The sequence below is a fragment of the Rattus rattus genome, chromosome 1 (genome assembly GCF_011064425.1).
Source record: "Rattus rattus isolate New Zealand chromosome 1, Rrattus_CSIRO_v1, whole genome shotgun sequence".
Classification (NCBI taxonomy): domain Eukaryota; kingdom Metazoa; phylum Chordata; class Mammalia; order Rodentia; family Muridae; genus Rattus; species Rattus rattus.
In genome coordinates, this window is record NC_046154.1 from 213,076,834 (window position 1) to 213,088,090 (window position 11,257).

The 11,257-nt window shown below is 45.3% G+C and overlaps 1 protein-coding gene across 1 annotated transcript; it reads left to right on the forward strand.

The window, feature by feature from the left end:
• The first annotated feature begins 3,300 nt into the window (after nt 1-3,300).
• On the forward strand, nt 3,301-10,369 carry Dcstamp (dendrocyte expressed seven transmembrane protein). Its single transcript, XM_032886242.1, has 3 exons — nt 3,301-4,329; nt 9,275-9,415; nt 10,295-10,369. The coding sequence occupies exons 1-3, from the start codon at nt 3,301-3,303 to the stop codon at nt 10,367-10,369; spliced, it is 1,245 nt and encodes a 414-aa protein (XP_032742133.1).
• The last annotated feature ends 888 nt before the right edge of the window (nt 10,370-11,257 follow it).

Consider the following 11,257-nt stretch of genomic DNA (forward strand, 5'->3'; position numbering starts at 1 on the left):
AAAGGCAGGGCAAGGAAAAAATGAGCCACAATATACATTATTAATATTTCAGCAGACAGGAAAAATTGGGACCTCATAGAGGAAATTAGAAACAAGTGAAACTGGGTCTTCTCATTTGGTTAAGGATAAGTCTGCTGATATGGGACATTCTAACCTCACAGGGTCGACCTTTTGGGTGAAAGAGAGAAAAAACCAATGAATAGACAGTGGAAACGGATCTGTGATACTTGGATCAGCTCTTGAGCAGTCACTGGCAGTAAGTGTGGTGTGTTTCCAGGAGGAACAGGCTCGGACATCAGTGTCCTGTCCCCTAGCCCAGAGGTGTGAAATCTAGGCAGGATGCAGAGGTAATGGCTTGCTGGAGGCTCGCTCCAGCTTGCTGTGAATTCCACTGCACTGCCCACTCTGCACAGAGGCTGGCAAGTGTCAACAAAGGCTCATGGCTTCAGCTTCTTCTGCACAAGATGCAAAGCACTTTTGCAGCAGGGGATGTGGAGGCTCCTTGCAAAGCTCTCTTGGCGTAATAGACAATTAGTGCTAACTTATGTATCAGTCAGTCAGTAACAGCATGGGACCAAATCTTAAAGCTCTAAAATTAATGGCAAAGAAAGTGCATAGGGCTGTGACTAAGGAGACACCGTTCCTACCTATCCACTGCCCGATGTCCACTAAGCCCTCCTGGGTAGAGGCAGCAGAAAAATTTCAGGAGCTCAGACCCCATTGGTGATATTGGCCCTCTTCCTTGGGGGCCATGTGCAAGCATTGCTCACCGACTGAGGAATGACACAGCTCGCAAGAGTAAAGAGTGATGGTCCTTCGTGGTCTCCACCCTGATCTCCTTTCTAATTCCCCTTCCTTCTGATGCAAGAACAGCCTCCTGTGGGCCATCTTCATTAAAAAATATTTTACTTTGTGTGTGTGTGTGTGTGTGTGTGTGTGTGTGTGTGTGTTAGAGAGAGAGAGAGAGAGAGAGAGAGAGAGGGAGAGAGAGGGAGAGAGAGAGGGAGAGAGAGAGGAAGAGAGAGAGAGATGAGAGATGGGAGTGTGGTATATATGCTCCACGTTGCTATGTAGAGGTCATAGGACATGTCCGTGGAGTTCACTCTGCCCTTCTGTGTTTATTTATGTGTGCTCCAGCTATCAAAATTCAGGTATCCAGGTGTCCTAGTTAGGGTTCCTATTGTGGTGGCAAAACACCATGTCCAAAAGAGAAAAAGGCTTATTGCAGCTTACATGTTCAAATGACAGTTCATCATGAAGGGGGGTGGGGCAGGAACTGAAGCAGAGGCCATGGAGGAGTGCTGCTTACTGGCTTTCTTCTATGGGTTCTCAGCCTGCTTTCTTCTTATACCACTCAGGATTACTGTCCACAGCAGCCCCGCCCCCTTTCATGGATTAGGTGTATTCATATCAATCATTAAATAACAAAAATGCCCTACAGGATGGCCCATAGCCAATCAGATAGGGACATTTTCTCAACTGATGGTCCCTCTCCTCAAAAGACTCTAGCCTGTGTCAAGCTGACAAAAACAAAACAAAACAAAAACAAAAATACAACAATAACAACAACACTGTGTTTACCAAGCCTTTACCTGATGAACCCATCCAGCTTGGGGGCTTTACACCTTAGGGATACTGACTTCTGTGAAGCTAATCTACGTGACAGTGGCCCTTGTGGGGTGAGTCTGCAGTGCTCCTGCAGAGGCTCATGAGTTGAATTTTAGTCTCCAGATGGCCACACTATTTTGAGAGGCTATGGACACTTAGTGGGTAGGGCTGAGCTTAGGGGAGTAGATCACTGGGGGGAAGAGTTCTTGGGGGCATATTATCTCTCCTCACTCCCTGTCGCCATCTCTAATTTGTTGCTCTCCTCTGCAAATGCCTTCCTGGTTCCCTGATGTTCTGCTCAAAATCCTGAGCCCAAACAAGTCTGAAGTCGCCCAGCCCTGCACTAAAATCCCCTGCCAGGTTGATTCTGAGGGCCCCTCTTCCCAAATGACTCCAGCCTGTGTCAAGCTGACAAAAACAAAGCAAAAACAAAAACAAACCCTTAGGAATTTCGTTGCATCAGTTTAAAAAAAAAAATCAATAGGTACTGCCTGTCTTTAACGTAAGAGTTTTCTCCACATGTTTTTGCCGCTAGAATCCATTCGGAGTGGAAGCTCTTTATGTCCTGCATTGGAAATTTACACGTCTTTCCTCCGTCTTAATTCTGCCTTTTGCTAACTGCACTCAGCCTGAGCACAGAATCAGATCTTCACTTCTGATTCTCTATTCCTGTCCGACAGCGGCCACCCGCGTTCATCTTACCACACCCAGCGTAACACACTGGTTCTCACGGTGTTAAGCTGTGCCATTGATCCTAACCCATAATACTTCCATGAGAATGAACATATTTGAGAGTGGTTAAAGGCTGTGCAGTGTCCCCCATTAAATCTCATGTGTTTGTAGGTGTTCTTGTGTCATTCAGGAGTTACACTTACAAGCTACAATCTCACTGGCTTTGAGATGGAGGAGGGAGGGACCACGATTCAGAGAGCGCAGGCCCCACTCACCAAGGAGTTGGCTGGCATAGGAAAGTAACCTAGTTCTCCCCCTGATTCTCCAGTAGGATCACAGCTCCAAGCACCCATGTTAGACTACTGACCTCCAGGAAGAATTCTAAGAATGGACGGGTGTTTCTTTGACTCAGTGAGTCTGTGACAATTTGTTAACATGTTAAAGGACACTAATTACCATACTAATTGCCGTAGGAGCAGCAAAGGGTAGGGCAAGACCTAATCTGAAGAACTGAGTCACAGTCCTAAGGTGGGGTGTGGGCATTGCTGCCACATTTAATCGGCTAAATCATGAGGCCAGCCTAGACCCAAAGATGCACAAGCACACATCCCCTCCAGTTGTTACTGTTTCCGTTTGCTTCTTTGGTTGGTTTTATTTGGAGACGGGATTTCTCTATGTAGCCGTGGCTGTCTTGGAACTTGCTCTATAAGCCAGGTTGACCTCAAACTCAGAGACTTGCCTGTCTCTGCCTATCAAGGGCTGGGATTTAAGTTGTGTGGCACCACCTCCTGGCATCATCTCACATCTTGATGTGTTATTTTTCTCCCATTTAGTGATGGGACTCCTACTGGGAAGGAATATATATATATATATATATATATATATGTATATATATATATTTAATACACACACATATATATTAATGTTTATACATATATGTATATTTACAGCTTGCCTACCATCTGATTTCTAAGTAATTTTTGAACTTGGTTTCTTTTTATTTCTAGGGACACAGGGAGCATGAGGCTCTGGACCTTGGGCACCAGTGTATTCCTAAGGCTTTGGGGGACTTATGTGTTTCCAGGAAGCACTGGCTGGACGGACTTCATCCAACATTTGGGAGTTTGCTGCTTTGTGGCTTTCCTTTCGGTGAGCCTCCTCTCTGCAGCCCTCTACTGGGTCTTGCCATCCGCTGCCTTGCTCTCTGCTGTCTGGATGGCCACTTGTGTCTTTCTGTGCTGTTCCAAGCGTGCACGGTGCTTCATTCTTCTGGCCATCCTCTCGTGTGGCCTCCGTGAAGGGAGGAACGCTTTGCTTGCGGCTGGTACTGGGGTAGTGATCTTTGGACATGTGGAAAATATTTTCTCTAACTTCAGAGGTCTCTTAGACAGCATGACTTGCAACCTAAGGGCAAAGAACTTTTCGACACACTTTCCACTTTTAAAACGCTATATCGAAGCCATTGAGTGGATTTACGGCCTCGCCACTCCACTGAATGTACTTGATGACCTTGTTTCGTGGAACCAGACTCTGGCGGTCTCTCTTTTTAGTCCCAGCCATGCCCTGCAGGCTCACATGAATGACACCAGAGGAGAAGTCCTGAGTGTCCTGCATCGCATGGTGCTCACGACAGAGCTTCTGACTTCTGTGGGCCAGAAACTGCTTGCCCTCGCCGGGCTTCTGCTCATTCTAGTCAGCACTGGCCTCTTCCTGAAGCGATTCCTGGGTCCTTGTGGCTGGAAGTACGAGAATGTCTACATCACCAGACAATTTGTTCGGTTTGATGAAGAGGAGAGGTGCCAACAGCGGCCCTGTGTCCTCCCGCTGAATAAGAAGGAGAGGAAGAAATACGTCATCGTCCCATCTTTGAAGCTGACTCCCAAAGAGAGGAGAAACCTTGGGCTTTTTTTCCTCCCCGTCCTGACCTATCTCTACATGTGGATGCTGTTCGCAACTGTGGATTATCTGCTGTATCGGCTCATTTCCTCCGTGAACAAACAGTTCCAAAGCTTGCCAGGGCTGCAAGTCCACTTGAGACTACACGGAGAGGTAGGGGCTCACCAGCGATCCACGAGGTGTAGTGGGGCTATTTATGGGTGCACCTTGCAAAAACGCTGGAGCATCCAAAGCCAGACAGTGTTTTCAGATTCCTGCTGCCTGGCACACAGATGGAGCCCAATTGGATGTCCCAGAGATAGAATATAACTCTATGTTATTTTACTATGGCTATTATAACTAATGGTCATAAGCTGGGTGTCTTAAAACAGCATGAATTTATTCTCTTTTAGTTCAAAAGCAAGAAGTCAAGATCACTATCGCTGGGCTGAAGTCCAAGTGCTTTGGCATGGGCATCTTCCTTCCAGAAAGCCATTCACTCTGCATCATCCGGTTTTATTTGGCCAGCAGCATTACTAGGCTTGTGATGGCATCGCACATATCTCTCTGTGCATGGAAAAATAGCTATGTCCCTCTCAAAACAGGCTCATGGTGTCATTAAGGTGCACTAGGACAATTTCTCCATCTTGAAGAGTCTGACTTAATGTCACTGCTGAGACTTTTCTCTTAGACAGAGTGTCACAGGTTTCAGGAACTGGGACATTATATTGTTTGGGGTCTTAGAGTCAGCAAACCCCGGAGTGTAGGAATAACTTTGTGTTGGGTATTAAGCTTTGATTTCACTGGTTGCATCTCAAGGGGTGTATACGTACCTCCCAAGCAGGGTTTGGGGCTTGAGTTCCTCTTGCTGTCAAGACTTGAGCAGACAGACTCCAAACTCTCCTGACTGAGAACTTTGTTTCATAGCCTGAGTCCTTACCAACCAGAAGGGTTTCAACCACAGTAGTGGGATATGGAGGAACCCATTAAAATGCTGTCCATAAACACGTTAGCTTCTCTTCTTACACAACTTCAGTCAGTGACTATCAACAACATGTGTCTCTTTGGGGGTGTGTGTGTGTGTGTGTGTGTGTGTGTGTGTGTGTGTGTAATCGAAGAGAAGTGATGCTTCTGTCCAGAATCCTCAGAGAACCCACTTTGCTTGGATTAGAGTGATTTTTCCAGCTCCCATTCCAAGTAACATCACTGTGCAGCCAAGTATAAGAGCCCCCTTCTAACTCTACCACCCAACCTCGATATCCCCCAGAAGCTTCAGTGAGAATCTTAGCCACCCAAAGACTTTGTCTTCCTTGGACCTGGTACTCCCAATTTGTGTGTGGGGAATCTGTTTTTTCTTAGCTTCTCTCCCTTCTCTTGGCAGCCATAGACCAGCAGGGAATGCTAGGTTACACCATATCTTTTCTCTTTTCCCATTTTTCCTGTAACATTTCACAGGATCAGGAAAATATCAGACACTTGCCTGTTTTTATAACATTGAAAATTATGGAGCTGAACCAGATGGAAGGAAGGCGAGGGGACTTGCTGGGGTTAAGCCCCGATAGACCACTGTCTCCACGTCTGAGTTGTCCTCTCTTTGTCAAGATGTTGGGGAGAATGGCCACTCTGAACCTCACACTCTCGCTCTGCTTCTGGGAGCCTCAAGTTCTGCCCTTCCCCTTCCTCTGGTTCAGCACACCAAGTCTCAGGGCTCTTGCCCTCCAAATCCTGAGCTGCTCCTTGGAGTTGATTACTCTGAGCTCTCTGCTGCCCCTGAAGAATTCACTTAATTATAAGGTTCCCTGTTGCTCTAGATATTTGGAATGGGCAGATAATGGAAGTCATGCTTTAAATGATGCTAAATAAGAAGCCTAGAAGCAAAAGACCTCTCTCCACCTTGCTCACCTCCACCTCACTTCCCCCACCTCACTCCCCCCACCTCACTCCCCTCCCCTCACTCCCTCCACCTCACTCCCCCCACCTCACTTCCCCCACCTTATTCCCTCCACCTCACTCCCCCCCCCCCTCCACCTCACCCCCACCTCACTCCCCAACTCACTCCCTCCACCTCACTTCCCCACCTCACCCCCCACCTCACCCCCCCACCTTATTCCCTCCACCTCACTTCCCCACCTCACTCCCCCCACTTCCTCCCCTCACCTCCTCCCTCCACCTCACTCCCCCACCTCACTTCCCCACCTCACTCCCCCACCTCACTCCCCCCACCTCACTCCCCCCACCTTATTCCCTCCACCTCCCCCCCCACCTCCCCCCCCCCTCCCCCCCCACCTCCCCCCCACCCACCTCCCCCACCTCCCTCCCCTCCACCTCCCCCCCACCACCCCCCATCTCATTTCCTCCCCACACACCCCCTCATACCCCCACAATCTTCTTGTTTTCCCACTTGTCCCCATTTCTCTTCTGATTCTCTCGTGTATTTCTCTCTCAGCCAGTATAAAACATTCATGCTTATTTGATGAATTTTCACTGATTTGGACTGGAGTGTGTGTGTGTGTGTGTGTGTGTGTGTGTGTGTGTGTGTGTGTCTGTTTATGTTTGTGTTCATGTGTGCATGTGTGTGTGTCTGTATCTCTCTGTGTATCTGTGTTTACCTGTGCATGTGTGCCCATGAGTGTGTCTGTGTGTGTGTATGTGTGTGTGTGTATGTGTGTGTGTGTTTTTGTGTGTGTGCATGCATGCATGTGTGTCTCTGTGTGTGTGTCTGTGTATATGTCTGTCTAAGATCTATCTTACCATAAAATTCATCCTTAAACATTGTTGAATAGCAGGAATATAATAATGTCTAGACCATGAGGATTCCACTGCAGAACTAACTGTAAAAGACCACTGTGTACTCACATAACAGCAGCTGGACGTTGAGTGCTGGGTCAGGTCTGAGTACAAGCTTTCTGTGACATCTAAGTTTTCCTCTGCTGAACAGAGAGACTGTGCCAGCAACTTGCCTCACTCCATGTGACTGGCAATGCCCTGCCCTTATCCCAAGATGCCCTTGAAGGTTTCTCACCTTCTTTGCTGTGGCAGATTTGAGAAAGAGAAATCAGACAGGAAGAGAAACAGTGGTATAAGGCTTTGCCAATATGTCTTTTATGCTGTTGTACAGTTTTAGACAAATGGTTTAAATAAGGAGAGTGGGAAGTGATCCAAGTTGAGCTTGGATGGGTGAGCAGTGTAAGTAAAAGTAGTCATAGTCCCAATTTGGTGAGGGCACCCCATGGGTCAGGTACTGGACTGCATTCACTTTCCAGGACAATGCAGTAGCAGAGCCTCCCATCCACTGCTAGCAATACCATCTCAGCAAGTTGTTTACTTAAGAGAGGTAAACATATTCTAAACCATTGGGGTCTCATTTTGGATATTGCTTGGCATTTTGAAGGAGCGAATATGTCTTCTACACCGCCCCGAAGCAAGCCTATACGAAGTGTTGACTCAATCTTTCTGAAGCTCTGACTCCCAATTGCAAATCCCCAGTTAGATTTCTAGACTAAATAGCTTCTTCCCAGACCGAACACCCGCTGCTTTCTCATTGCAGGACTGCTCATCGCTGACTCGATCGATGTGTTTGTTTCTTCCATCGCATTAAAAAGCGTGCATGCCTCTGCTCTAGGGACTGAAATCTCCATTTAATTGTAGACTGAGACTGTCTTTTTAATAAAAGGAGAAGAGAGGCTACCCAAATGTTTCCCACTGCTTCTGCACACATGCGACTTGGCATTTGTAGAGAGGTCCCAGGTTTGGTGGTAGGTCTAAGATACAAGATGATTGCTGGGTGCAGATACATTTATTTGTTTGTTCATTTGTTTATTTATTTTGAGAAGTCATTTACTTCTTGGCCCTAGGGCTCTGTGGCACTAGGGTGATAATAATTTACTGAGTATTCCAGTCAGTAAGGTTAATGCCCCATCCCCAAGGTGTTTAATTTTCACTGGGAGCAGTTTATTCATGGGCAGGATCTGGTCCATTAATTCCTGCTTTACCAAATTAGAAAACAAATCCACTGAGAGACTAAATGACTTTTCCAGGTCAGAGGAGAGAAAGAGCTGAATCAGCATGCACTCTCCACTCGGGTGGCTGAGCTGGGTGGTTCAATGTCATCTTCTGCCTTTTGTCTCATTGACTGAACAACTGGTTTGTTCTCTAGCCTTCAAACCCCTTTCTCACTCCCACAAAGACCAGAAAATGCCTCCTCTAATCTCCTCCAGCAAGACAATTGAGTCTCCCTCAATGATGTGGGTCAACATGCCATCCTAAATGGAGATGTCATATTCTGAAATGGAAGAATTTCCCCTAACTCAAAAGATTGATGGAATCTATGACTCGGTGTCTTAAAATCTTTTAACTTTGTGGGTTGATGACAGTAGTTTGTCCTTACTTGAAGCTTTAAAGGCTCCAACCAATTCTCTCTTTCATTTGAGCTGACTTCCCATCTTTTACTTCCTTTGTGTGCCCTAAGTAAAAAACCAAGAAAAAAATCCATTAAAAATGGGTTTATGGTTACGTGTGTTAAAGCCTTTCCAGAGCCTAACTTTTCCACAGGCATCTGGTTCACCAAGAAGAGATAGAGCAACCGACTCTATTTGATAGAGTTTCTCCACAAACCCACTTTGGAAAACACTTACTTTACAGATAAAAGTCATCCTTTCTTCTCTGTCCCAATCATAATGTATACAGGAAACTTTGATAGACAGCCACATCCTCACCATCAGTTTTCTGAGGCAGATTTCTCCAGGTAGCCCCATCGTCCTGGAACTCACTCTGTAGACCAGGCTGGTCTTGAACTCAGAGAGTTCATCTGCCAGCTTACAGACAGCTACTTTAGATAAAGCTCTTCGAGTATTTTCAGGAAAATAGTGTGTTTCAAGGAAGTAGAAAGACAGAGAAACGAGACAGAGTGGAAGATGGCATATATATTGATTGTTTTACTCTTTCATTTTAGAAACAAGGAACTCAAGGAGTCATCCACGATTCTGCCTTTAACATATCTATGTTCGAACCAAGCTGCATTCTTAAACCACGGCTCAGTGTGTCTCAGTCTTGGGTTCCTCTCAGTATTATTCTCTTAACGCTGATGACACTAGGACTGCTGTCTTCTATGCTGATGCAGCTTAAAATTCTAGTGTCAGTCTCCTTCTACCCCGAAGTAGAGAGGGAGAGAATTGAGTACCTCCATGCAAAGCTCCTTGAGAAACGATCAAAGCAGCCATTGGGAGAAGCTGACAGGAAACTGAGCCTGTACTTTAAAAAGGTAAGGCCAAGGTGGTGCTATACTCTAAGCTAAAGCTCAGTTTGAGAGCAAACCACACTGGATTTCAAAGCTTTCCACAACCTTACCTTAGGAGCTCAACTACAGTATGACTGAGTGACCCTGCTTTGTAGTTGGCTATTGGGAAGATGTTTTGTTTTGTCTATTGGAGAACAATGGCCAATTATTTACCTTTCTACACCAAAGATAAAGTAAAAACACAGAAGGAAATAGCATTTAGTAAACTTTAAAAAATTCTATCTATCTGTCTGTCTATCATATATCTATAATTATATATCTATTTATCATTATCTATCATGTATCACTCTATCATCTATCACTTTATCTATCTATCTATCTATCTATCTATCTATCTATCTATCTATCTATCTATCATCTATCTACCTATCTACCTATCTGCCTCTGATATACACTACTGGTTTTATTAGGCTTATTAATCTGTCTGTCTGTCTATCATATACCTATAATTATCTATATAGCTATTTATCATTATCTATCTATCATCTATTTATTAATGAGAGAAAATAAGAATCTTCGAACAAGTCGAAGACTAGTTCGAAGCATTCTCAAATTCAGGTCACCAGGACAATAAAGAGAAAGCTTCTTTCTAAATGCCAAGCTCAATGTGTCCTCACAGATCAATAGGAGGAAGCACTTGTGTCTAGAGGGAGAAACTCACTCTTGTGTCAAACATGAGAATCATTCACATTGCCACTGTCAGGCACCTACAACACACACAGCTGGAAAACAGTTACAGCCAATGAGAGACCGGGAAAGGCCCCAAGGATATTTTCTGTGTCTTTCAAAGTTTATAGCGGTGGCATTTGAAGTGATTCCAGTGTCTATTTATCTAATTTTCAGATTCACTTCTGGCTTCCAGTCCTGAAAATGACTAGGAAGAAGCATATGATCCCTGCAAATGAAGATGACCCGTGAGCAACATGGTCCTTCTTCCTGGGTCAGCGGCTGCTTCTTACTGTCTATTCAGTAAGAGAGGGCTCTATGAGAAGAAGGTCTACAGATGCTTGAGTTTGCAAGCCCACCTTTCTGGTTATTCTTCAAGCTACTTGTCAATCATAATGCCAAATGGTCCCTAGGTAAATAGATTTTTAGTCTGTCTTCCAAACAAAACACAGTACCTAGAATGTCATGGTTAAAGCTAGATGATGGTGGCATGAACATGTCCTCTAGAGGCTAAGATGTTTGATAGGTAGATGATAGATCCCCAGTTGGTGCAATTTAGGGGAGACTTACGAGGTGTGGTCTTGCTGGATAAAGTGTGTCACCAGAAAGTGTTTTGCAGTTTGGGGATTTAGCTCAGTGGTACAGCGCTTGCCTAGGAGGCGCAAGGCCCTGGGTTCAGTCCCCAGCTCGAAAAAAAAAAACCAAAAAAAAAAAAAAAAAAAAAAAAAAAGCCATGTGCTAATTCCTGTTTGCTCTATTTCCTGCCTGTGGCTGGAGATGTGGGTTCTCAGCTGTCCCTGCCTCCAGGTCTGTCTGTCAGCATAGTTCCCCACTGAGATGGTCATGGTTCCTCTCTGGAACCTTAAGTCCAAATAAACCCTTTCTTCTACATGTTGCCTTGATCATGTGATTTTTTAATCACAGCAATAGAAAGGTAGGTAATTAGGAAGTTATATCCACACCCCTTCCTGAGGAGACCGGACACAGAGCAAATACCATTCAGAGAAAAAAAATCCAAAAAACAATTGTGACGTATCTACTTCGGTCTCATCAGCAGCTGCCAAGAGCTCAGGTATGTAAACTCAGCAGTGTCTATTAATCTCCCGGTCTCTTCAGGCCCTGGAATGTCTTATATATAAT

What these genes read in the sequence shown, in the direction of transcription:
- Dcstamp (XM_032886242.1), top strand. Translation starts at nt 3,301, where the DNA reads ATGAGGCTCTGGACCTTGGGCACCAGTGTATTCCTAAGGCTTTGGGGG. An exon ending in ACTTGAGACTACACGGAGAG is followed by an intron (nt 4,330 to 9,274) that starts GTAGGGGCTCAC and finishes ATGCTGATGCAG; the next exon opens with CTTAAAATTCTAGTGTCAGT. An exon ending in TGAGCCTGTACTTTAAAAAG is followed by an intron (nt 9,416 to 10,294) that starts GTAAGGCCAAGG and finishes TCTAATTTTCAG; the next exon opens with ATTCACTTCTGGCTTCCAGT.